This window comes from Colobus angolensis, unplaced genomic scaffold (assembly GCF_000951035.1).
Source record: "Colobus angolensis palliatus isolate OR3802 unplaced genomic scaffold, Cang.pa_1.0 Scaffold311, whole genome shotgun sequence".
Lineage (NCBI taxonomy): Eukaryota > Metazoa > Chordata > Mammalia > Primates > Cercopithecidae > Colobus > Colobus angolensis.
Window position 1 is genome coordinate 1,410,535 of NW_012116389.1, and position 25,465 is coordinate 1,435,999.

The 25,465-nt window shown below is 37.4% G+C and overlaps 1 protein-coding gene across 1 annotated transcript in view; it reads right to left on the reverse strand.

Moving 5' to 3' along the window:
• ULK4 (unc-51 like kinase 4) overlaps positions 1-25,465 on the reverse strand; it is a 728,320-nt gene that overhangs the window by 479,940 nt on the left and 222,915 nt on the right. The window contains exons 23-27 of the mRNA XM_011950984.1: positions 16,689-16,822; positions 14,448-14,569; positions 14,234-14,290; positions 4,161-4,212; positions 3,967-4,061 (exon numbers count right to left, since the gene is read on the reverse strand). Coding sequence (XP_011806374.1) covers positions 3,967-4,061; positions 4,161-4,212; positions 14,234-14,290; positions 14,448-14,569; positions 16,689-16,822 — 460 coding nt within the window. The remainder of the gene's footprint in view (positions 1-3,966; positions 4,062-4,160; positions 4,213-14,233; positions 14,291-14,447; positions 14,570-16,688; positions 16,823-25,465) is intronic.

Consider the following 25,465-nt stretch of genomic DNA (forward strand, 5'->3'; position numbering starts at 1 on the left):
GGGGACAGAGCGAGACTCTGTCTCAAAAAAAAAAAAAAAAGAATTAGAAAGTACAGTGAGAAAGTTTCATGAGTATGTGATCTGAATTGCTGAAGGAGATAGAACGAGAGAGAGAATAAGCACAGATAATGGCAGAAAGTTTTCCAGAGTGATGAAAAAGGAAATCCACAGATTAAAGAAGCACAGAGAATCCTCAAAAGAATAAGTAAAAAAAAGAAATTTATATTTAGTTACATCATAGTGAATCTACAGAAAACCAAATCTACACCACCTCCCCCAAAAACCTTTTAGAAGGGCCGAAGGAACAAAAAGAGAGATTTCCTTCCAAGGAAAAACTTGAGATTAATCACCAACCTATCAATAGCAACAATTCAGAACATAAGATAATGAAATAATATCTGTGCAATGCTGAAAAATAATACCAAAAACAATTACCAAACTGAAATTTAATACTCAGCAAAATATCACTCAAGGAAGAACGACTTTATCAGATAGTTTGCCACCAGCACACGTAAGCTAAAGGAAACTATAAAGGATGTACTTCAGTCAGAAATAAGTGAAGACAGGAGTGAAAACTAAGAAGAAAAGAAGCATAAAAAAGTAGTAAATATGTGATAAAAGTAAATGAACATTAACTCTATTAAAGTAGTGATGATAAAGTCTGGTGGATATTTAAAAGAGAGAAACAAAACAAGATAGACTTGAAAATCCCAGACAACAACAATATATATATCATGAGGGGACTAAGTGGAGTTAAGTAGGCTAAGGTCTGTATATTACTGATAGAAAAGAAAGTTATTTTTAAGTTTACCTTTTAATACATTAATATGTATGATGTAAACTTTAGAGTAACCAGTAAAAGAATAGGAGGAGAATATATAAATGCCAACCTTATATGGGGAAAAAAACAAAATGAAAAATAAAATGTCAATAAAACAAGAGAGCAGAAGTAGGTAAGAAGAAAATGATGTATGACAGTTTGAAAGAATATAGTAGAATGAATCCAAACAGACCAACAATTACAATGTGTAAATGGAGTACATGCTGTAGTTAGAAGTAAAAAATTGGCCAAATTAATTTTTTAATTTTTTAAATATTTATTTATTTATTTTGAGACCCAGTCTCGCTCTGTCGCCCAGGCTGGAGTGCAGTGGTGTGATCTCAGCTCACTGAAACCTCCGCCTCCCAGATTCAAGTGATCCTCCTGCCTCAGTCTGCAGACTAGCTGGGATTACAGGTACATGCCACCACATCCAGCCAATTTCTGCATTTTTAGTAGAAACGGGGTTTCACTACATTGGCCAGGCTGGTCTTGAACTCCCAACCTCATGTGATCTGCCTGCCTTGGCCTCCCAAAGTGCTGGGATTACAGGCATGAGTCACCATGCCTGGCCTGGGCAGATTAATTTAAAAATATTATATGATGTTTATATTACATAGCTCTAAAACATAAAAATAGATGTTTGAGGGAAAAGAATGAAAAAATATATATAAGGCAAATATTAATGAAAAGAAAGTTTGCATGATTATGTTAGAATGGGACAAAGAGTAAGGCAAAAAACATTCCTAGATATAAAGAGGGCCACTTCACAATGATACAAGGCTGACTTCATAAGACGACATAAATTGAAACCTGCATACACCTAATAACATGGCCTCAAAACACATAAAACAAAAATTGTCAGAACTACCAGAAGAAATAAATTCATAATACTTATAGGAGACTTATACACATCTCTTTCACTAATTTATAGAAAAAGCAGGCCAAATTTAGTAAGTTTTTTTTTTTTTTTTTTTTTTTTTTTGAGACAGAGTCTCACTTTGTCACCAGCCTGGAGTGCGGTGGCGTGATCTGGGCTCACTGCAACCTCCGCCTCCCAGGTTCAAGCGATTCTCCTGCCTCAGCCTCCCGAGTAGCTGGGATTACAGGCGTGCACCACCATGCCCAGCTAATTTTTGTATTTTCAGTAGAGATGGGGTTTCACCATGTTGGCCAGGATGGTCTTGATCTCCTGACCTCAAGTAATCTGCTTGCCTCAGCCTCCCAAAATACTGGGATTATAGGTGTAAGCCACCACGCCCAGCCAAGGATAAGATTTGAATAACTAATAAAATTACTTGATGATCATATATTGAATACTGCACAGAACAGCTGCAAAATATGTATTTTTTTCAAACATACAGAATATCTATAAAAAAAAACCTCATAATGGGCTATAAACCAAGACTTGATGAATTTCAACATATCAAAGTCACCCAGACTACATTCTCTAACGTCAAAGCAGTTAAACTAGAAATCAGTATACAAAGATAAATATAATGTATCCATATGACATTTAAATACATATATATTAATAACCCATGAGTCAATAAAGAAGAATATAAAATATTTTAACTAAAAGATTAAAATTATATATACCAAAACTTGTGGGATGATGCTAAAGCAGTAATTAAACATAATCTGAAATGCATAAATTAGAAAAGAAATATGAAAAATTAACAAGCTAAATATTTACCCCAAAAAGTTAGAAAAAGAATACAAAATAGTCCCAAAGAAAAAGGAAATAAGAATAATTACAACAATCAAAGAACAAAGAAACAGAAGCAATTAGCAAAATGAAACAATGGCATTCTAAACCATGTTTTACAAATTCAAATTTCTAAATCTGTCTATAATAAAAACCCAAAGTAGAACTAAGCTAATTCCAAGATGTTAGAAGCCACAGAATACAGTATTTAAGTGAAGGATTTAATGCACACACACACACACACACAACAAGTTAACTGTGTTTGAAGGGTGCGGGCAGAGGGTGGAGAAATATGTGAGGAAACAAACTGAAGAATTCAGTTCTACAATGGTATTTATGTGACCATGAAGGTGTCAAAATTAACTTTTTCTTTACTTCATAATATCTTTTTTAAGTACAGTTTTGATTTCTAAATTCATTACTTTTATTCATCATCATTACAGGCAATTGACAACTCATGATTGACTACTATCTAAAATTTTGCCTACAGGGTTAGTTGTTGGAAATGTGAAAAATATTTTCACATCAAACTCTTTGCTGGGTTATGCTTCGGATGCCCACATAATCTGTTATCTAAAAGCAGTCACTATTGCTTGGGTCAAATGCTAAATGGGACAGAACACTGGAAACAGGCATGAGCTGGGGTATAAGAAACACATCCTCCCTATACCAAATCACCAGTGCTTCAGTGAGAGGGGCAGGGGTAGGAGATGCGAAAGTTAAGGAGGGAAGGATGGAACCATGTGCCTGTTCCACAGCAGCTTCTAGGGAAAGCCACTGCCGGGTAAACCTGATACTGCTCCTTGTACCCATAAGCTAGTTGTCTTCCTAACTGGCTCCTCTTCTGGGCGCCTTTCTGCAGAAAGAAAGGGAGGGAGGATTTCCTCCTCCTAAAGTCAACATGCAGCTCACCTAAGGATCCTTCAAAGGCACAGTTTCTCAAATGGGAGCAATTTTGCCACCCAGAGGACATATGTCAATGTGTAGAGACAATTTTTGTTGTCATAACTGAAGGGAGATGGAGTGGGGCTACCAGCACCTCCTGAGTAGAGGCCAGGGTTTCTGCTAAAGAGCCCAGAATGCACAGGACAGCCACATAACAAAGAATTGTCCCTCCCAAAATGCCTTTAGTGCCAAGGTTGAGAAACCTTGCTCTGAAGGTTTGTACTACCAGTTAAAAGAAATAATCAGGCAAGAAGAAAGTAAGCTGAAGGATAGCTGTGGACCAAGAAGGAAAGAGAATAATAAAGAAAAATGCCAAGAAAGTCAACAAAAGGAAGGGATTTCCTATGTTCATCCTGCCAAGGTAGGGGGGTTCTGAATGGTTATTTCATGTGAGGAACACATATGAGCCAAGCACTGTAAACGAGGTCTCTTTACATACAGAATTACCAAGTAAATTTAAAAGGAGCTTTTTTCAAAAGCTGCCAGAACTGACCGTGCAGCGATAGTCTTTCAGTAAAATAGGATACTGTATTATTGCTTCAAAAGCTGACAACGTGATCTTGATAAATTCTTCTGATGCTGTCAGTCCTAGAAATATAGTTAATTATTATAGGTGTTTACTTACATGTTCTAAATCACAATATTAAAGTACCTCAAAGACATAAAAATGTTCCATGGTCTACTCACCTATGGCTCCATCTATGTTCGTTTCTCCTGAGTCTATAGATTTAATATGACTCTGAAAAAAATAAAATTTTTAATAAATAGTTTCAAAGTAACTCTGAAATAAAATATAGGCAGTTTACATTTTGCCCAAAACTGTATCTATTGTTCTTAATAACTCAGACAGTATGAAATACTCTACACATATTATAAATACTATTATAGTTATAAAAGTATATTAAATAATATACATAAATTATAAACTATAATCTTTTTTATGTGTGTGTGACAGCGTTTTGCTCTTGTTGCCCAGGCTGGAGAGCAATGGTGCAATCTTGGCTCACCAAAACCTCTGCCTTGCGGGTTCAAGCAATTCTCCTGCCTCAGCCTCCCGAGTAGCTGGCATTACAGGTATGAGCCACCACACCTGGCTGATTTTGTATTTTTAGTAGAGACGGGATTTCTCCAAGTTGGTCATGCTGGTCTCAAACTCCCGACCTCAGGTGATTCGCCTGCCTTGGTCTCCCAAAGAATCATTTTTAAATATACAAATCACTATCAATGAGATTTAATGTTGGATTAAAGTCAATGTTAATATAAGCACTTGCAAAAGTGAGAATAATATAACTGATACATAACTATGTCCAATAATACGCCACAATTACTTGCTCACCATATCAGAAGTGAGTTAGAATGGCACCCAACCAGGGAAAACAGTCATCTCAAAGGAAGGTCAATCAAGCCTTAGCTACCCTGAGTACAGACTTTGTCAAGACAGCAGTTTCGCTCGCAGGGCCTGTCTTCAAATTTCACCACTGTTTTGAGTTCCTCCTAGATACCTTTTATTCCAATCCCCTTATCCGTGCTCCCATGCACCATGCTAGTGCCTCCTTTGCAGGATGACTCCCATTGCTGTTTGAGAGGAAGGCCTTAGTAGCTCGGCTGTGAGCTCTCTGAGGCCTCAGTTCCCTGGATGAATGAGCTTCCCAGTCTCTGGCTGAATGCTCTGGACAGAAAAGGTACTCCATGACAATGAAACAATCACTGCCATGCTAGGCAGAGCACCCATGTTACTGACTGCAAGAACACTGCAACAGAGTTCTTGCCCCTAGGAAACAAAATAATACGTACATATTATTTTATATGTGGTAACAAATAGCAAATAAAATATAAGATGACTTTGAAACTAAAATGCAATGAACTATAAACAATTAGCCCACAGTAGAAATTGGTCTACTATGCTCAAGTGGTATGTGTTAAAAATATCTAATATAGGCCAGGTGCAGTGGCTCACGCCTGTAATCCCAGCACTTTGAGAGGCCAAGGCAGGCAGATTACTTGAGGTCAGGAGTTCGAGACCAGCCTGGTCAACATGGGGAAACCCCATCTCAACTAAAAATACAAAAATTAGCCGGGCATGGTGGCACATGCCTGTAATCCCAGCTACTTGGGACGTTGAGGCAGTAGAATTGCTTGAGCCTGGGAGGCGGAGGTTGCAGTGAGCCAAGATCATGCCACCGCACTCCAGCCGGGCCAACAGCGCAAGACTCTGTCTCCCAAAAAAAAAAAATCTAATATAATAGAATCTATGTAACATATACAAAAGAACATAGGTATACATTTTGCATTATAAAGAAAACCCTTAAACTCACTACTCAAGTTAAGAACTAAGACATTCCCAATTGGTTGCATAAGCTCCCCATCCCATCCGCCTACCTCACTTCCAGAGGTAATCACTATCATGTATTTATCATTTTCTTGGATTTCTTAAAATAGTTTTAACACATATACACGTGTCCCTAAATAGTATATTGTTTATTTTTGAGTCTTACTGAAATTATACCAAACTATATATAGTTCATACAAACAGGATAGTAGCCATTAAAATGTTAGAAAACGTAAGACCTGAAACTGCAAAACAACTAGAGAGAAACAAAGGGGTAAACCTCCATGACATTGGTCTGGGCAATAACTTTTTTAGATCGAATCCAAAAACACAAGCAACAAAAGCAAAAACAGACAAATAGGATTACATCAACATAAAAAGCTTCCGCACAGTCAAGGAAACAACAGAGTGAAGAGACAACTTATGGAATAGGAAAAAATATTTGTAAACCACGTATCTATAAGGGGTGAATATCCAAAATATATAAGTAACTCAACTCAACAGTAAGAAAGCAGATAACCCAATGTTTTCAAATGGTCAGGCCAAGTGAAGTAGCTCACACCTGTAACCCCAGCACTGTGAGAGGCCAAGGCAGGAGGATAATCTGAGGCCAGGAGTTTGAGACCAGCTTGGGCAACATAGCAAGACTGTCTCTACAGAAAAATAAAAAATTAGCCAGGCATGGTGGCATGAACCTGTAGGCTTAGCTACTCGGAGACTGAGGTGGAGGATCACTTGAGCCCAGGAGATCAAGGATGCAGTGGGCTATGATGGTATCCCTGCACTCCAGCCTGGGTGACAAAGCAAGACCTTGTCTCAAAAAAAAAAAAAAAAAAGTCAAAGGACTGAATAGACATTACTCGAAAGAAAATATACAAATGATCAATAGGTATATGGAAAAAATGATCAATATCACTAACCAGGGAAAGGAAAATTGAAACTATAATGAGATATTACTTCACATCTGTAAGAATGGCTATTATCAAAAAGATAAACGATAACGAGGATTGGTGAGGATGTATAGAAAAGGCAACTCTTGCACACTGTTGATGGGAATATAAACTAGTACAGCCATTATGAAAAATAGTATGAAGATTCTTCAAAAAATTTAAAAATATAAGTACCACATGATTAAAAACTCCAACTACTGAAATAAATACACATATATACAGATATTTCCAAAGGAAATAAAATCAGTATGTTGAAGAAATATCTGCACTCCCATGTTCACTGCAGCTTTCTTCACAATAGCCAAGATACAGAATCAACTCAACTGTCCATCAACAGATGAATGGATTTTTAAAATGTGGCAAATATACACAATGGAATTTGTTTTAAAAAGGAAATCCTGTGATTTGCAGCAGCATGGATAAACCTAGAGGACATTATGTTAAGTGAAATGAGCCAGGCACAGAAAGACAAACATCATGTGGTCTCACTTACAGGTGGGAATTTAAAAAGTTGAACTCAGAAGTAGAGAAGAGATGGTGGTTACCAGGGACTGGGGGTAGGGGGAAGACATTGGTCAAAGGATACAAAATTTTGATTATATAGAAGGAATAAGGTATCGAGATCTAATGTACATGGTGAGTATCGTTAATAAAAATGTAGTCTTGAAAATTGGTAATAGTAGATTTCAGGTTTTCTCACCACAAAAACAAATATGTGAGGTAATAGATATGTTTATTAGCTCAATTTAGCCATTTCACAATGTATACATATTTCAAAACAATCTGCTGTACACAATAAATGTATACAATTCTTATTCATCAATTTAAAATTAAATTTTAAAATGTTTTTAAAAAGAATGTTTTAAAGTTATGGGAAAATACTTAAATGCAACTTTAGTTTTCTAAAGGATTTAGAATATGAATCTATGGATACAGAAGGTGTCAACCATATGTATTTGTATATGTCACATGTATGTTATAGAAACATAAATAATTGTTTCTACAATACAAATGCATCTATATGAATGGAAAACCTAAGAAAACAACAATATGTTAACAATGGTTGTCTCCTAGTGTAGAGTTACAGATAATTTTATTTTCTTCAAATTTCACTACACTTGTCTACATTTTGTTTCTTCAATTCTTTTTTTGGTCTACAAATAAACAAAATGGACTTTAAATTGGAGTTTTGTTTTTTTTTTTGGAGACAGAGTCTTGCTCTGTCACTAGGCTGGAGTGCAGTGGCACGATCTCGGCTCACTGCAACCCCTGCCTCCCGGGTTCAAGCGATTCGTCTGCCTCAGCCTTCCGAGAAGCTGGGACTATAGGCATGTGCCACCACGCCCAGCTAACTTTTGTATTTTTAATAGAGATGGGGTTTCATCCACTTTTGTATTTTTAGTAGAGATGGGTTTTCACCATGTTGGCCAGGATGGTCTCAATCTCATGACTGAGCCTGCCTCGGCCTCCCAAAGTGCCGGGATTACAGGCATGAGCCACCATGCCCAGCCAAGTTAATTTTTAAAAGCAGCTATGTATGCTTTTCATGATAATTTTGTTAAAATCATCACATAATTCCAAAATGGGCACATAAATTTTATCGAATAAAATATAAATTTGATATTGAATAAAAAACTCAGAGAGAGACCTTTTGACTTAAACAAATCTATGTAAATATCTATGGATTATTAAGTAAAGAAAGAAGACACAGAGCAGAGTACGTAACAACAATCCCTTCTGCGCAATTCTCTTAAAAATATACACATAATACACAAATGCTAGTGATGTGAACAATAATTTTTTTTTTTTTTTTTGAGACGGAGTCTCGCTTTGTTGCCCAGGCTGGAGTGCAGTGGCCGGATCTCAGCTCACTGCAAGCTCCACCTCCCGGGTTTACGCCATTCTCCTGCCTCAGCCTCTCGAGTAGCTGGGACTACAGGCGCCCGCCACCTCGCCCGGCTAGTTTTTTGTATTTTTTAGTAGAGACGGGGTTTCACCGTGTTAGCCAGGATGGTCTCGATCTCCTGACCTCGTGATCCACCCGTCTCGGCCTCCCAAAGTGCTGGGATTACAGGCTTGAGCCACCGCGCCCGGCCGTGAACAATAATTTTTGAGGAAGAGCTCACAGGAAAGGACAAGCATTGTTTCCTCTGGGAACCTGGGGAGGCATGCTTCACTGCCTTTTCTGCCTTTCTCTTCCCTTACGACTTTCTAACCACTCGCATGTACTGTCTTTTTCTTGTGTGTGTGTGTGTGTGTGTGTGTGTGTGTGTATATATGTGTATATATATGAATGTGTATATATATATATGAATGTATATATAAATAAAGCTTGTCTAAATGCTGAAATTGTTTATTAAGTAATTATTTAATATTAAGAATTATGGGCTTCTTTTAACTTATTTCCTACCTTATACTTCCCCTATTTAATTTTTTTTAAATTTCTACTAAATATTTCATTCATTTACCAATTTCAATATCCTTTGATATATTTCTTCCTTCTCATTCTCAGTGTAATAGGGAGTAACGAGGTGAGAGTGAGAATGGAGTAGGAGGCATTGGAGATTCAAAGAGAAGGGAAGATATAAATAGTCATCAGCTGATGTGAATTTTAAGAGAGACCTGTTATTTGCACTGTTTCCCCTCTACCTGCCCCCTCCAGCCATATTTAGCCATTCAAAGGAGGGCTAGGGTAGGTAGAAACTTAAATTTAACTAGCATTAAGATTTGCCAGAGAGCCGGACATGGTGGCTCACACCTGTAATCCCAGCATTTTGGGAGGTTGAGGCAGGCAGATCACTTGAGGTCAGGAGCTCAAGACCAGCCTGGCCAACAGGGTGAAACCCCATCTCTACAAAACATACAAAAATCAGCTGTGAGTGGTGGCGCATGCCTGTAATCCCAGCTACTTGGGAGGCTGAGGATTGAGAATTGCTGGAACCCATGAAACAGAGGTTGCAGTCAGCCAAGACCACTCCACTGCACCAGCCTGGGAGACAGAGGTAGACTCTTTCTCAAAAAAAAAAAAAAAAAAGATTGTGACTAATGCTGGACCAGGCACTCTAGGTGGAATAAAGAGAAAGTGAAAAAGCAGATCCCTGGCAGGGCAGGATGGTGAGCAGAAAGCAGGTAGGAACAATTAAGTCTCAAAGAACCTGAAGGGCTGTGGGAGCTGGGGAGGAGAGAAAATGAGCTGAAAATCAGGGGTGGTGGACCAACAAGGGGATGCTGACAGTAAGGTCAAGTGTTTGACCATGGGAGCAGGCAGCTGATGGGAAGACAGACAAGCTCTTGAGAAGAGAAGCAAGGCTGAGGCACTGGAAGGATCCTCCAGAGGGATATCAAATTCTCCACCAATAATGCAGGAGCGGCAAGGAGAGGCTCATGGTGAGCCAAGTGCTAAAGGAATGCTGAGGAACAAGAGCCAATGACCCAGAAATCTGCAGATGACCACAACACAGGGGGTGACACAATATCTTCTCATGGTGCAAACCTCAAAAGATGGGAGTTTCAGCAAGGGAGCAAAAAAGACCACCCATCCTGAGCTTGGTCCGCTGGCTAGAGGGTGTGGAGCAGTGTGTGCCAGAGCTCTCAGTATCATTCAGTGATCCCCAACAGGGACTGCAAAAAAGCTCTTATAGCAAACTGGGATACAAATTCATGATATGTTAAAAAAAAAAAAAAAAAGACAAGAATATCTAGGTGGCAACAAATAAGTAAATATATACTATCATATTTTCAAAAATACCAGAGTGCACTATCTCTGGCTTTTCTGCAGCTGAAACCAATATCTATCAATAAATCAGCATTCCTTTACATAAAAATCTACAGAGGGAAGGAAGTATAATCTTTCATAGTTATTTTTTGTGGAAAATTATAACCACTACAAGCCATCATACTTCTATAAACTAATGAGGCCAGAACTTAAACACAACAAAGTCTGCTTCCTCTGCTCATTTATCAAATGCATTTTCAAAAGGACATAAGAAATACAGTGAATGTTAGGTTAATACACATCATGAGCTCTTGAAAATATTTCCTTAATCTACTACTTCCTGTTTCCCAGCCCAATTCAATGGAGGCCCAAAAGAAGCATGGTATTCACCACAGAACTTCCCCAGAGACTAGACTGCTGAAACCTGGAGAGGGAGCTGAGTAAGATGACAAGCTGCTTCTGCCAATAAGAAGTGAAAATAGCAATTATCAGCTGGGTAGTTCTCTTTTTCCAGGAGTCTTTCAAAGCTTGATAATAGTTTAAAATTACTCTACTGAATTGTTTCCAAATGCTAGTCTCTTTAAAATGTAAGACGACCAAAACTTCATTTTCCATGGGGAAAAAAATGTACAAAAAAGTAATTCTTGTATTTATGCCTCCATATATAAGAAGTATCCTGAATTTCTGTACCAAAAAAAAAAAAGTCTGTAGGTCAAATATGCAAACCATGCCCTAGTGTCATTATAATACTGAAGTCAATGGGAAGCACAGTTCCAATACCCCCTTCTCCAGTCTGCTCCTTAAGAACCCTTCTAATGCATAGAGATCACACCAACCCTGGCTGCTATCTCCACACCCACCCCAAGGCAGGCCAGCAGCTCGTGAAGAGCTGCCTCAGGGGAAGCCAAGAAGTTCTTGGCTTGCTGCCACTGGATACAGCTTCTAAAAGTGGACTAAGCTTGAATACCCCAATTAAGTCATATCTTTAAAATATAAAAGGACAATATCCCTGTTATAATAGCTACTCCATGAGATACATTTTGAGAAATACTGAAAATAATATTTATCTCCAGATGTACCAGTAAGTCTTTCAAAACACAATGCTGGGAGAGGCGGCTCATGTCTATAATCCCAGCACTTTGGGAGGCCAAGGTCGGTGGATCACTTGAGTCTAAGAGTTCAACGCCAGCTCAGGCAAGATGGTGAAACCTCATCTCTTCAAAAAATTTTTAAAAATTAACCAGGCATGGTGGCACACACCTGTAGTTCCAGCTACATCTGAGGCTGAGGAGGGAGGATTGCTTGAGCCTGGGAGGCAGAGGTTGCAGTGAGCCTGATTGTGCCACTGCACTCAGCCTGAGACAGAGAAAGACCCTGTCTCAAAAAAAGAAAAAAAGTGAAAAAACAAACAAACAAAAATTCCACAATGCTAAGTATGTAAATATGAATGGACTACTTCCCTGTGTCACCAGAACCAAATAAGCACTATGCTCTGGACAATTTCACATAATCATTCTGTGGACTGGGCTACAGAACGTTCATAACTGTGCATCCCCACCACTACCACGAAAAAAAATAAAATAATAAAATAAAATAAAAAAGCCCTCTCAAATAGTTTAGAAAGGCTTTGCCTAAAAAAAAATTTAAAAATTATTTTAAAGCAGAAAACTCAAAGGGTTTTAATACGCTAATTTGCAATGTAAATTTCTAAGGGTCTGTAGAATGTTGGATGAGTAGACTAGACCTTATAGTATCAGTAAGGCACTGTAACTCGAGTAACATTTTTGCTATCTTCTGGAAAAATTATGAATTAATTCACAGAAGCAACATTCAGTTCTCAACAGTTCACAATAACGTGCACAAGAACTGTATGGATAACTAAATCCAGGTCCTGAATTTTAGTCAGTAATTCTCTCCCTTTACTAGTATTTCATCAGTGCCATCAACACTGAGTATACAAAAGGTGACCACACAGTTAAGGCCAACCAACGAACACAGTAAGAAAAATAATTCAAGAATTCTGCGACGGGCCATGATTCAAACTAGGAAAATAGACTGAAGAGAGGCAAAAGACCTTCATTTTATTTCCCTAAACTTCCTCTAATTGGGTGAGACTATCAAGAAAAAACTGCTAAAATTTTTTTAATACCTTCATGATCTCTAAACCAGCCAAGTTATTTTCCATTTCCTAAAAGTGCCTGTATTGAAAAGACCCAACAGAACACTCATAGAAAAGTCTTTATGGACACACTCAGTGTGGCCTCCTCCCTTGTCTCTGAACACACAATTACAAGCAGGAGATGAGTTCTCCCCAATATACATAGAATTTCTGAAAGTCCATAAAGACTTTTCTGTTGGAAAATCTTGGTAGTTCCTTAAAAACCTAAAGCATAGTCAGTTAATGTAGGCAGAAGAAAATACTGCACATGAAAAAAAAAAAAAGATAAGAGGGAGAAAGAACACAAGACAACTATACCTATCCCAAACAAACACTGTGCCAAAATAATCCAAGGTGGGTTACCATAACAAAATTACTAATTTCAGGCATCAATGTGCCAGTGCAGTGGAACTGTAAATAAAAAAATCATAGTCATGCTAAAATGATGCCTATGTTACACTTAAAAACAGGTAAAAAGATGGTGGTAAATAAAAATTCTCATACTTTGCAAACTCATAAATGTGGTAACAAAATTATAGACTTTCTGGAATTCAAGATTCAAAGTACTCAAATGATAAAAATTTGAAATTGAGCTCAAAAGAACCTTTACTGCATTGCTTCCTAAAAAATCAGCAACCGCCACTCAACATTTATACTTACAAACATCATACTTCACCCTATAATGAACTTTCTAGAAAACCATATTCTCACTTGTGTGTGGCACTCTTTTTTAAAATAAAATTCCAAATTAACAATAAAATTGAGATGCTGACCTCATTTTAACTAGTTATCTCTATGGCATTTTGAAAATCTCTGTTCAGCTTACTATTAATATCAAAGTAAGACTGGAGAAGCTCTGTGACAAATGTTTTAGCTTTCCCTCTGTATGACTACTCATTTTATCAACCATATATACTATAACTACTACTGGCAAGGGAAAAAGATAACATAATTCACGAGCTAAACAAAAAGACAATTTTTGTGAGCAAAAACAGAAGTGAATGATAATACAATGATTTTTCATTTCTACTTGTATTCTCAAAATTAAAGAAAAAGATAAACTGAGCTTAACATAGAGAAATGCCATCTTAAGAAGAGACACTGTAGGGGCTGGGGCAGAAGAATCGCTTGAACCCAGGAGGCGGAGGTTGCAGTGAGCCAAGATCGCACCACTGCACTCCAGCCTGGGCAACAGAGTGAGACTCTGTCTCACAAAAAAAAAAAAAAAAAAAAAAGAGAAACACTACACATGATTGGACAATATAAGCTAAAGTAGAGAGTAATGATAATATATTCCCAGCATTCCATTTTCACCAGTTTTATTATATTTTTTTCATGACGTTTAATACCAAAATCTATGAAAGTGTTTCTGTGGGTTTACCCTATCTGGGCTGTCTCTGAACAAACTACATTATCAGGAGAGAATGTGTTTTCTCCAAATGTCAAATTTTATTACAGTCAACAGATAAAAATATTAAAAGGTCACTTCCCTAGAGACAAATAAATACCAATAGGATTTTTAAATTACCTCATTCTGACACCAAATTCCACAAACAGTAGAGGCAGCCACAATTTTATTAGAAACAAGGAAAATTTAGTGTTACTCACAAGAATAGTTCCGTAGCTGAAAAGAAACTCTTCTGTCACAACTTGAGGTCGAAATACCTGTGCAATGAGAGTTTCTACAGATTAAATTCTGGAAGCTATGTACAATTTTAGCTCAATTTAAAAAAAGAAAATATTTTGAGTTGAGGATTCTCAGCTCTAGTTTACAAAGAAAAGAGGCACATTTATATCCTTTTCCTCCTCAATACGATAGTACCTGTGAAGTTACAAGGTGAAGCACTATAGGCATCAGGGGGAGACACATCTTCAGCTGTTTCACTTGAACTGTTGATGGGTGTTTACGTCCAGAAACATTAGCCAAGGCGTTAAGAATGTCACCTGCGAAGCACAGCACGGAGTACACGTGGAGGTTAAAAACCACAAAACTTAGGAGCCACTGGTCATTGCTTGAAAACCCATGGGACTTCTAAGATAATTAATCTCCAATAAAATAAGCAGATATACTTATTCATAAGTACTGAAATTACAGCAGACACTTATGGCCTCTGGGGACAGAATGTGGTATTCTGCAAAGACACTATAAATAAACTCAACATCTCATTTGGAAATGAAAAATAAAATTTAACAAATTATAATAGAGTAACAGTTTTAGAATTTTTTTTTTTGTATTTTTGAAATTTCAATCATGAGCACGCGTTACTTTCGCAAACAATAAAAAATATTTAAAATAATAAGTAGGCCAAGCACGGTGGCTCATGCCTGTAATCCCAGCACTTTGGAAGGCCGAAGTGGGCGGATCACAAGGTCAGGAGACTGAGACCATCCTGGCCAACATGGTGAAACCCCATCTATACTAAAACTACAAAAATTAGCTGGGCATGGTGGTGCACGCCTGTAGTCCCAGCTACTTGGGAGGCTGAGGCAGGAGAATCATCACTTGAACCCGGGAGGCAGAGGTTGCAGTGAACTGAGATGGCACCACTGCACTCCAGCCTGGTGACAGAGCTAGACTCCGTCTCAAATAAATAAATAAATAAATAAATAAAAATAATAATAATGCGAATGAATTACAGAACACAATTTACAACTTTTAAAAAAGAATAGGTTGGAGGTAAAAAGAGGTCAATTCCCAAAACTTCTCATTGGATGATAAATCTAACAATAAATAAAACTTGCTTTGTGGACATCAGAATCTTATTGTCATATCCTAAAACAGGATAAGTCCGGTAATAAAGAATTTAGCTACCAACTGACGAAATTAAAGCCTTCAGGTTGGAGGTAAAAAAGCTTACAATCTGAAATAAATTTTGAGAGGCTCTATTTTCAGTCATCAATAGGCAAAAATAATCTCCTAAAGTATCAGTAAGGGGCAAAAAGTTGCTGTCAGTCAGCCTTGAAGATATTTTCATTACTCTGATTTAATATTCTGAATTCCTGAATCTAAATACCCTCTAGTATAATAGCTTGGATCAAATTTAACATTCTAAACATTTCTGGTTTATAGCTACATCTGCTGGAAAAGCATGGAATGGGATTTAAGCTACATGTACATGCTCCCTAAGTTATTTTAATTTCTGCAAATAACAATGAAATAAGGTATTTCTTTAGCTATAATAAACATCCTTTGCAGTCATTATTAGATGTTTTATCTTAAGATAAATTTTTCAAACCAAAGAAAGTTTCAAACTTTAAACTTTAAATGAATATCAAAATTATTTAACATTACATTTTAATATTTAAAATTAAAATCCATGCATTTTTATTCTCACTTATTGTGGGAGTTAAAAAATGATTATATGGCAGTAGAAAATGAAAAGATAAATAATATAGGCTGAGAAGGGTGAGTAGGTGTGGAGGGATGAGGAAGAAAAGTGGGTGAAAGGGTATGAACACACAGTAAAATAGAAGAAATAAATTCAACGTGTGATAGCAGAGCAAGGTGACTATAGTTAACAAAAATGTATTGTAGGTGGGTGACCAACACCCTAAATACCCTGGCTTGATCACTATGCATTTTTCTCATATACCCAATAAATTTGTACAAATAAAATAAAATCTTGTTTCAGCAAGGGAAAAAAATAAAATCTAAGCATTTTTGAAGTTTTTTTTTTAACAATAAATAAATGCGTGCTCTAATTTCAAGAGACAATTCTTTTCTTCTGATTTAGGCAAAAAAGAAAAGTTACCCCCAAATACTAGCATAAGTCCAATTTTAAGGAATTAAACCACTTTTCTTTTGTGTATTTTCTAAAATCGCCAGTTTACCTCAGATCACACCTTAATGTGACATTGTCTCATCATGCCTCATCATGTCATTGATGCAAAATAATTACAAAAACAGAAGCAAATTTAAATCTTGAAACTACATATTCGTGAAAAATTGTCTTTGCATTTGCCTTCAAGAACAGACAAGTAAGAATAAAAAAGAACTGATGCTAAAAGCCAAGTCTTAGAAAGGTAAGCAGGAACAGGGCCTGAGGACGAGACTCCAATTTACCCAGGATTCGTGGCAGCTCCTGCACGATGTGACGGATGAGAAGATCCAGACACTTGGACAGGTATTCATTGCCACTTTGCTGCTCCTTGCCTGGAGTGGTCTTTCTGCTGTCTCTCTCGATGTACATCACCAGTCTACATACAGGAAAGTGCAAAGATTACCTCTCATGATAAAACACTTGATAGCATCGGTCCGAAAATGCCGCCAAGGCAAGTGTTTCCAGAGGGCACCCTCCCAATCACATTGACGTTTAGATTTGTAGCAACTTGTCAGGCACAATTTTTGCCTCAGAAAACTCAAAACATTTATGGAGAAAGAAAACAAAGCAACTTCAAATCTCTCTGCTAATGTCCTGATTTCATTTGCCTTGGCCAACGGAAACAAACAATATTCACCAGGTGATAAATGCAAGACAAAGAGATGTCTGGACAGAAGAGGGCTCTTTATGTTTCAAAGGTTCAAAGTAAAGCCACACGTTAACTGCACATTTGTTTATCATTAGTATTCAATTTGCTTGGGACCCTAGATAATTCATATGAATTTCAATTCTCTCAGTAAATTGTGTACAGAAATCCAAAGAAAATGTTTCATTTTAACACTGGGTTATACAGATGACAGACAATATCTAAATATCTGGCTTTTACATGTCTCTTTATCTACTAGTTTTATGATACCTGCCTTTTAAAGCTAACTTATTTCTTCTTTCAAACTACTGGCATTCTTGAAACATTCATTTCTGAACCAACCACTTCAACCCAGAACCAGGGAGTCTACTGGACCATCACCTTAGACAGTTAAGGTGTTACTACAAACTTTTAGGTCCTCTCCACGTTTTCTCTCCTTTGCTGGACCTGCTGGTCATTTTCTCAAGTTCCCATTTCCCACAACCCCCTACAGCGCAGCAAGTCCACTGATTTCACCATGCAAAAGGCCCTGTAAGACAATCTCCCTGGTTACCATCATCCATCTATCCATTTCTGTTATTCTCACCCATCAACCCAACTTTTACTTCTCAGGAAGAACTTCCAACCAATCTCCATTGTAAATTGGAGTTTTATATATAATACACACATATACATAAGATGTATTGAAATCTTGATACTTAGCATTTATGTGGCTCTCTCAATAGATTTATTCACGCATTTGTGTTTCCATGTATTACTATTTGGACCTCATCATGTGAGGATGAACCCAAATCAGGAAGTTAGCCTTGATTCTGTATCAGCCAGTTAGCATCTTCTGTTCTAGTCACCAATTACATGGCTACAGCCATAATTACTGTTCAATCTACTTGTTCCTCAGTCGCCTTCAATCCAGCTTTCTACGCCGTCACTATCTCTAAGGTCACATGACATCAAATCCAATGGGCCTTCATCTGCCTTCACCTATACAAGTCAACAGCATTCAACACTGTTGCCACTCCTGCTGTTCCTCTACCATAACATCATCCTTTATTAGCTTTCTTCTCCAGTTTCTCTGGTTGTTCCTTCTCTGTCTTTTGCTGGTTCATGCTCTTAAATGCTGAAGTCTGTCAAGACTGAGTTCTAGGCCCACAACTATCCTCTTTCTACCTGTTTAACCCAGGCTATCTCATTCCTCCCAATGATTTAAATTACCACTTATCTATACAGATATCTTCCAATTACATATCTGCAGCCCAAACCCAATCTCTAAGTTACATACCAATATATTCAATTGCTGACTTGACATCTGATTTTATCTGTCTTAAAGGGACTTCAAATTCTATATATCCAAAATAAAAATCATCATCTCACCAAACCTGGTTGTCTTCTGGAGCACAATATCCCACTGTATAGTATCACTCTCTACCTTATTAAACAAACCAGAAAACTAGGAGAGTCATCCTTAACACCTCCTTTTCTCTCACTTCCCATATTAAGTCAATCATTGAATATTCTTCCAAGTCTTTCACTTCTCCACTCCAAACCAATAGCAAGCTAGCATACTTACCTGGACTATTACAATAGACTTCTAGCTAACTAGTCCATCTGCTTCTACTCTGCCACTCTAATCCTTGCACACTCTACATCTAAACTAATCTTATCTATCAGGTCACTCCCCTATTTAAAACCCTTCCATGGCATCTCATTGCTCTTCACATAGGAGTTCTGAAAACTCCCTATCATGACCTTCATGGCCTAACCCCCATTACCTCTCCAGTTTCGTCTTGCTTTCTCCCCCTCCTGTCACACTGGGTTCTCTGTCTCCTAAATACAGTACCTCCCCATGCAACAAGCTACTGCCTCTGCCTAGATGGCTCTTCTCTTCCCCCTTTGCCAATAAATTCATATGCATGTTTCATAACTCACTGTAATCTCCAATGACTTCCTTAAATTAAAGCCCTCTATGGTACTGTCTCATAGCATGGAAGGATTACCCAACTGCAATTTTATAGTATATTTTTAATTATTTGATAATGTTTGTCATCCCAGTAAACTTAAAAATACCTAAGGGCAAGGACTATATCTGATTCTTCTCACCACACCCTTCCACTTCTGTGCACAGTTCTTAACTCTAATTTAGTGTACAATACATATTAGCTGAATAGGTAAACATTGCTGTTGAAACTGCCATAAAGTTCTATCTAGTTCTCCACAGCAATTCCTTCTCATTATTCCCAAGGCCCATTTCTTAATTCTGCTATTTAATGTGTGTTTGCTTAAAATTTATAACGCATATAAAAAGTTAAAAAAATAAAAAACTTCCACCTAGAAAAAAGTACCAGAAGCAAAAAGACCAACTGGAGAAAAATATTTCCATTTCATATCACAAAATGTTAATATTATATGTGTACACACACACATATGCCCCCAGATAATAATTAGAAAAAGACTAACAAAAGAAGAGGAACAAATGAACAAGGACTAGGAAAAGGCAGTACACACAGAAGAAAATATAAATGGTTCAAGAAAAAGACATTCTGTTTCACTCCTAATAAAATAAATATACATAAAATGACATCTATTTTTACCTCATGGGGCCAAAACTCAGAAAATCTGACAAGACTGCCATCAAGACTCTGAAGATACTGATACTCCAGTACATTGCTGCTGGAAATGTAATCGAGTATAAATCCCAGACAGAGTGAGCTGCCAATAATTTGAAAATTAATAATCTAGTAATTTCATCTCTAGGAACAAAGTATTCTATAGATATACTTGTACACATATGATATGACACATACACAGTTTGCTATTTATAACGTCAAAATTTGGGGTGGGAAGTATTTAGCAAAAGCGGACTGGTTAAATAAAATATGGCACATAATTAGAATGCGGCTGTCAAAAAGAAGCAGCTCTTTATACACTATATGAAAAAGCTACAATATATGTTTTTAAGAAAATAAGCAAAATTCAAAATAGGGAACTTCTGCTTATAAAGGGAGGGAAATAATCCATATTCATATTTGCTTAGATTTTTTAAAAATCCAGAGCGATAAATAAGCTAATAAGGATGCTAAATTTTGCATGGTGGCAATCTAGGGTAATGAAGCATAGATGAGAAATTTTTCGCTTTGATTTTTTTTTTTTGGTTTTTGAACCATGAGTATGCATTACCTACTCAAAGTTTTTAATGTATGTATGTGTGCGTGTGTATATACGTATACACACGCACACACACATATATAAATATACACACACACTTTTTTTTTTTTTTTTTGGAGACGGAATCTCACTCTGTCGCCCATGCTGGAGTGCATGCAGTGGCACAATCTTGGCTCACTGCAACCTCTGCCACACAGGTTCAAGTGATTCTCCTGCCTCAGCCTCCAGAGTAGCTGAGATTACACGCATCTGCCACCACGCACAGCTAATTTTTGTATTTTTAGTAGAGATGGGGTTTCACCATCTTGGCCAGGCTGGTCTTCAACTCCTGACCTTGTGATCCACCCGCCTCAGCCTCCCAAAGTGCTGGGATTACAGGTGTGAGCCACCATGCTCAGCCAATGTTTTTAAATATTAAGTGATATTGTTGTCCCACAGAGCCTTTTTACAACATGATTTAGGAGATACAATGTTCAATTTCCCAGGATGCCCTATCAAATAATAAATGATGAGTGCAAGGCAAACAGACAGCCCAATTTGTAAGATTTATGCTTTCTCACAGTGTCAAGTGTCAGGCTGACTTTACAAAAGAAGTAAACCAACAGTACTCCAGCAGTACCCCAAAACTTAATTGTGGTTTGTGTCCATTATGATTCCTAGATTCTTTCTTTCAGCAGGGTCAAATCTTTTACCTTGACAATATTGAAACAGAGATGTCAACCAAATCTGGAAGCAATTCTCACCTGTTGTACTTTCTGACAGTGTGATCTTGTACAAATTAAACTCTTACAAACTTCAGTTTTCTAATTTAAAAAATGGGATAATGCCTGCCTTACAACTGCTGTGAGGATGTAAATGAATTGGTAAAGACTCAAGAAACAGTAGCTACTATTATCAACACCACCAAACCTGGGATACTGCTTTCTTGAGTACACAAATCTTAAGAGAAAATCCCCAGAGAAGGCTAACACTCTGCTTTCCATCCCATTCTCTGAATCACGAATCACCATGCTCAAAAGTCCTGCCCCACTTCCCCTGCATTTTGAAGAACTGCCTCAACTTATTAAAATGAAAGAGAGGCCCGGCACGGTGGCTCATGCCTGTAATCCCAGCACTTTGGGAGGCCACGGCAGGCGGATCACCTGAGGTCGGGAGTTCGAGACCAGGCTGACCAACATGGAGAAACCCCGTCTCTACTAAAAAAAAATACAAAAATTAGCCGGGTGTGGTGGTGCATGCCTGTAATCCCGGTTACTCAGGAGGCTGAAGCAGGAGAATCTCTAGAACCTGGGAGGCAGAGGTTGCAGTGACCGAGATCACGCCATTGCACCCAACCCTGAGCAATAAGAGTGAAATTCCATCTAAAAATATAAATAAAATAAAATAAAATAGAGCCTGACATCTCTTCAGGGATGAGACAGAATTTGATGCCATTAAAATGGTTCTACTCCCTTTGATATAGGAAGAATAGAAACATTTTCTTTAAGGAAATAGTTTTGTCTTCATTAAACATGCAGAATATATAACCATTTATTTACCCATCATCCTACTAAAAGACATGACGGGTGCTTTCAGCTTTTCTTCTCAAAAAGCAATGCTTGAGAAACACTGTTGCATCTGTCTCCTGGTACACATGTGCAAGAGTTGCTAGGGTACATATATAGGAATGGAAACTCAAATATGCAACTTCAGGACACTGCCAAACTGGTTTCCAAAGTAGCTGTCCCAATTTATTCCCACCAGTAGCGTATGTGTTCCCTCTAAGTTACAACCTCACCAATACCTACTGGTATCAGATTTAATTTCTACTCATCTATTTACGGAGTCTAAAGTGGTACCTTTAGTCTTAATTTGAATTTTCATAACTATCAATGACATTGAGAATTTCTGAGGAAAATGAGGAAATATGAACAGTAAGTGCCTGAAAATGGCTGTTTCTGAAATGCCTGTTCAGGTCTTTTGCTCATTCTCCCATCAGGTTGTTGATCTTTTGTTACTGATTTGGAGACATTAATTATACAGTCTGGATCTTTTATCTTCTTCCTCTTTGTCCCCTTCTTTATCCTCTTTCTTCCTTCTTCTTGTTTCTCCTCCTCCTCTTATCTTTCACAGTGAAGTCCTCAGTCCACTGGAAAGTGACTGATCATGTGGGTTGAGGTGGGAATCTAATTCCATTGTTTTTCCAAGTGGACGAGCACTTCTCCGGTACTATGTGTTGAAAAGGTACTTCTAAAACCAACAGTGAGGAAAGAGGGGTAAAAGATCAACTATTGGGCAAAATCTGATTAAAAAGCAGTCTGAACCTTAAATTATCTCCTCTGGCCAATATATGTAGGTAACTGCCACTAGGCTTGCACCCCGGCAAAAGTCTGAACATTTATTCTCTAGAGAAAATAAAAACCATCTAGACTGAGAAACAGCAGACCAAGTTTAAGACAGGACTACCAAACTGCAAACAGGGAGACTGAGTGAATTTATGCACAGTAAATACTGAAACTTCAGCTCCCTTAGCCCAGTGGACTCCTGGGACTCTGGTAGCCCAGTCATTTCCTTCCAAGCATGTGACTGGAACACTCCGAATGTGCTCTTCTTTGGCAAAACTAAATAGCCCAAGAGAAACAGCCAGAGACATTCATGCTAAAGTTCACATTAAAAATGCCTGTACAGATGATCTTAGTGTAAAGCTCAAAGTCAAAATTCACCGACACACTGAGAACTTCTAAAATAGGCTGTCATTCCTTCAACTCCTAATCATGAGGAGATCAAACATTACCAAATAGCTGAAAGCCTGGCGTATCTGCTCTACATTGATGTCGGCTGGTATTCATCCACATTCTTTTTCGTTGTTGTTAGTGTTCAGGATGTGAATATACCGTAATTTACTTACCTATTTTGTTGTGGATGAACATTTGGGCTATTTCAATTAATGAACAGGGCTAAGCATCACTTATGCTGGATGTATGTAAACATTTCTATTGGATATATCTATATCCTTGGAAGTAAAATTGCTGGGTCACAAAGCATGCCTCGATTCAGTTTCATACACACTGATGATCAGTTTTCTAAAGTCATCATTATATCAATTTATACTTCAACAGGTACATATAAGAATTCCAGTTTTTCGGCCAGGTGCGGTAGTTCACGCCTGTAATCCCAGCATTTTGGGAGGCCGAGGCAGGCAGATTTCAAGGTCAGGAGATAGAGACCATCCTGGCTACCACGATGAAGCCCTGTCTCTACTGAAAATACAAAAAATTAGCTGGGCGTGGTGGCAGGCACCTGTAGTCCCAGCTACTCAGGAGGCTGAGGCAGGAGAACGGTGTGAACCCGGGAGGCGGAACTTGCAAAAAAAAAAAAAAATTCCAGTTTTTCTACATCTTTGCCAAAACCCTACGTTATCAGGCTTTTTAATCACAGCCATTCTAGTGGGTATATGTAACTCATTGTGATTAAACTAAATTTTCCTGATGACTAATCAGGTTAAGCATCTTTTCAGGTGTTAACTGGCCATCTGGAGATAACCAGTTTTGTAAAGTTTGTGCAAGTCTTGTGCTCATTTTTCTATTGCATTATCTGTCCTCTTTTCCTTGATGAAGTAAGTCTGTAAATATTTCTGTTAAGAGACCACTATTGATTATACATGTCGATTATATATGTCTCTTACGCTATGGCTTATCTTTTTACTCTTTTAATGTCTTTGAATGAACCATAATTTTAAGGTAGCCTAATTTTATCAATATTTTCCTTTCTGACAATGCTTCTGTGTTCTGTTAAAAAAAAATTCAGTCTACACAAAAGTCATGAAGATATTTTCATATGCTATCTACCAGAAGCTCTACTGCTTTACCTTTACGAATTTAAACAGAAAATCATAAAATCTATCTGTATTGGTCTTTGGTACAGCACAGTACAGCTTAGGAGTAGAGTTTTTATTTCTTTCCTATATTGACATCCAAATTATCTATTACCATTTATTATAAAACCCACTGTTTTCTCACTGTTTTCCTCTGTATCTCTCCTACTCTTCATGTCTTCTATACTTTTGTCTCTCTATACTGATCTCAGACTTCTCCCAGATAGTATTTCTCTGCTTCGTGGAGTCTAATCTGTTAACCAAATCCACTTAGTTCTTACTTTTAATTATTGTATTTTTCAGTTCTAGAATATCCATTTGGGTTTTTTTTTTAATAATTCCAGTTCTCCACTGAAATCCTTAATCTTTCAAATTCCTTGACTATATTAATCACAGTTACTTTAAAGTCTGTATCTGATAACTCCACTGCCTGCATTCCCTATGGATACTGTCTCTCTTGCTGATTTTATCACTTTTATTTATATCATCTTGTCTCCTCATACGCCTGATCACTTTCTATTGAGTATTAGACTCTATACCTGAAAACTAGGGAGATATTCTGAGGCCTAGGGTTACAGTTAGACTTCTCCAGACAGGATTTGTGTTTGCTTCTGGAAGGCAGCTAAAACACCAAACAATCTAGATCATCTTAATCCAGAGACTGAGATGATTCAAAAATGAGCTTCTCTCCCTGTTTTGGGAAATCCTCTTTATCAATAACAGCTACACCAGAAACAGAAAACAGAGAAAATAGAAATGTTTATCTTCTGGCAGTCAGGGAATCCAAATGAAATCCTCCAAATTTACAGAGTATAAAAAAAGCAAATTCACACTTGTCTGTAAGGAATCAATTTTTCTCCAAAGTTTAAATTATCCATTATAAAATTTGATAATGCATTGGTTAACTACCATGGTTTGAAATATCTTTCACTTAAGGCAAAAACTATTCAAATCATTTTCAAACACTAGTACAGACAGTTAATATATAAGAAAATATGCATTACATCTGCTAGGGGAAATAAAAGACTAATGGGATCCATAACAGTTTAAAACTAACTCTAGAATGATGCTCCATTTCTTCATGCTATCCCCAATGCCTCCCCATTACAAGATGTGTTTTCATAGCTACAGTAGACTAAATTGGCTTTACTGACAAGAGAACATTATTTTCTAAAAGAATTCACATTCTATAAAGGAGATAAAATGTGGAAACATTTGAGCATAGTGTCCACAAATACTTCACAGGCATTCTACAAAAGGCAGCAAATGATATTTCTCAGTGTTCCACAAGGGTATATCAAGTTAAAAAGATAACACACTGAAAAGAAATCCAAATAAACAAGATCAGATCAATTCTT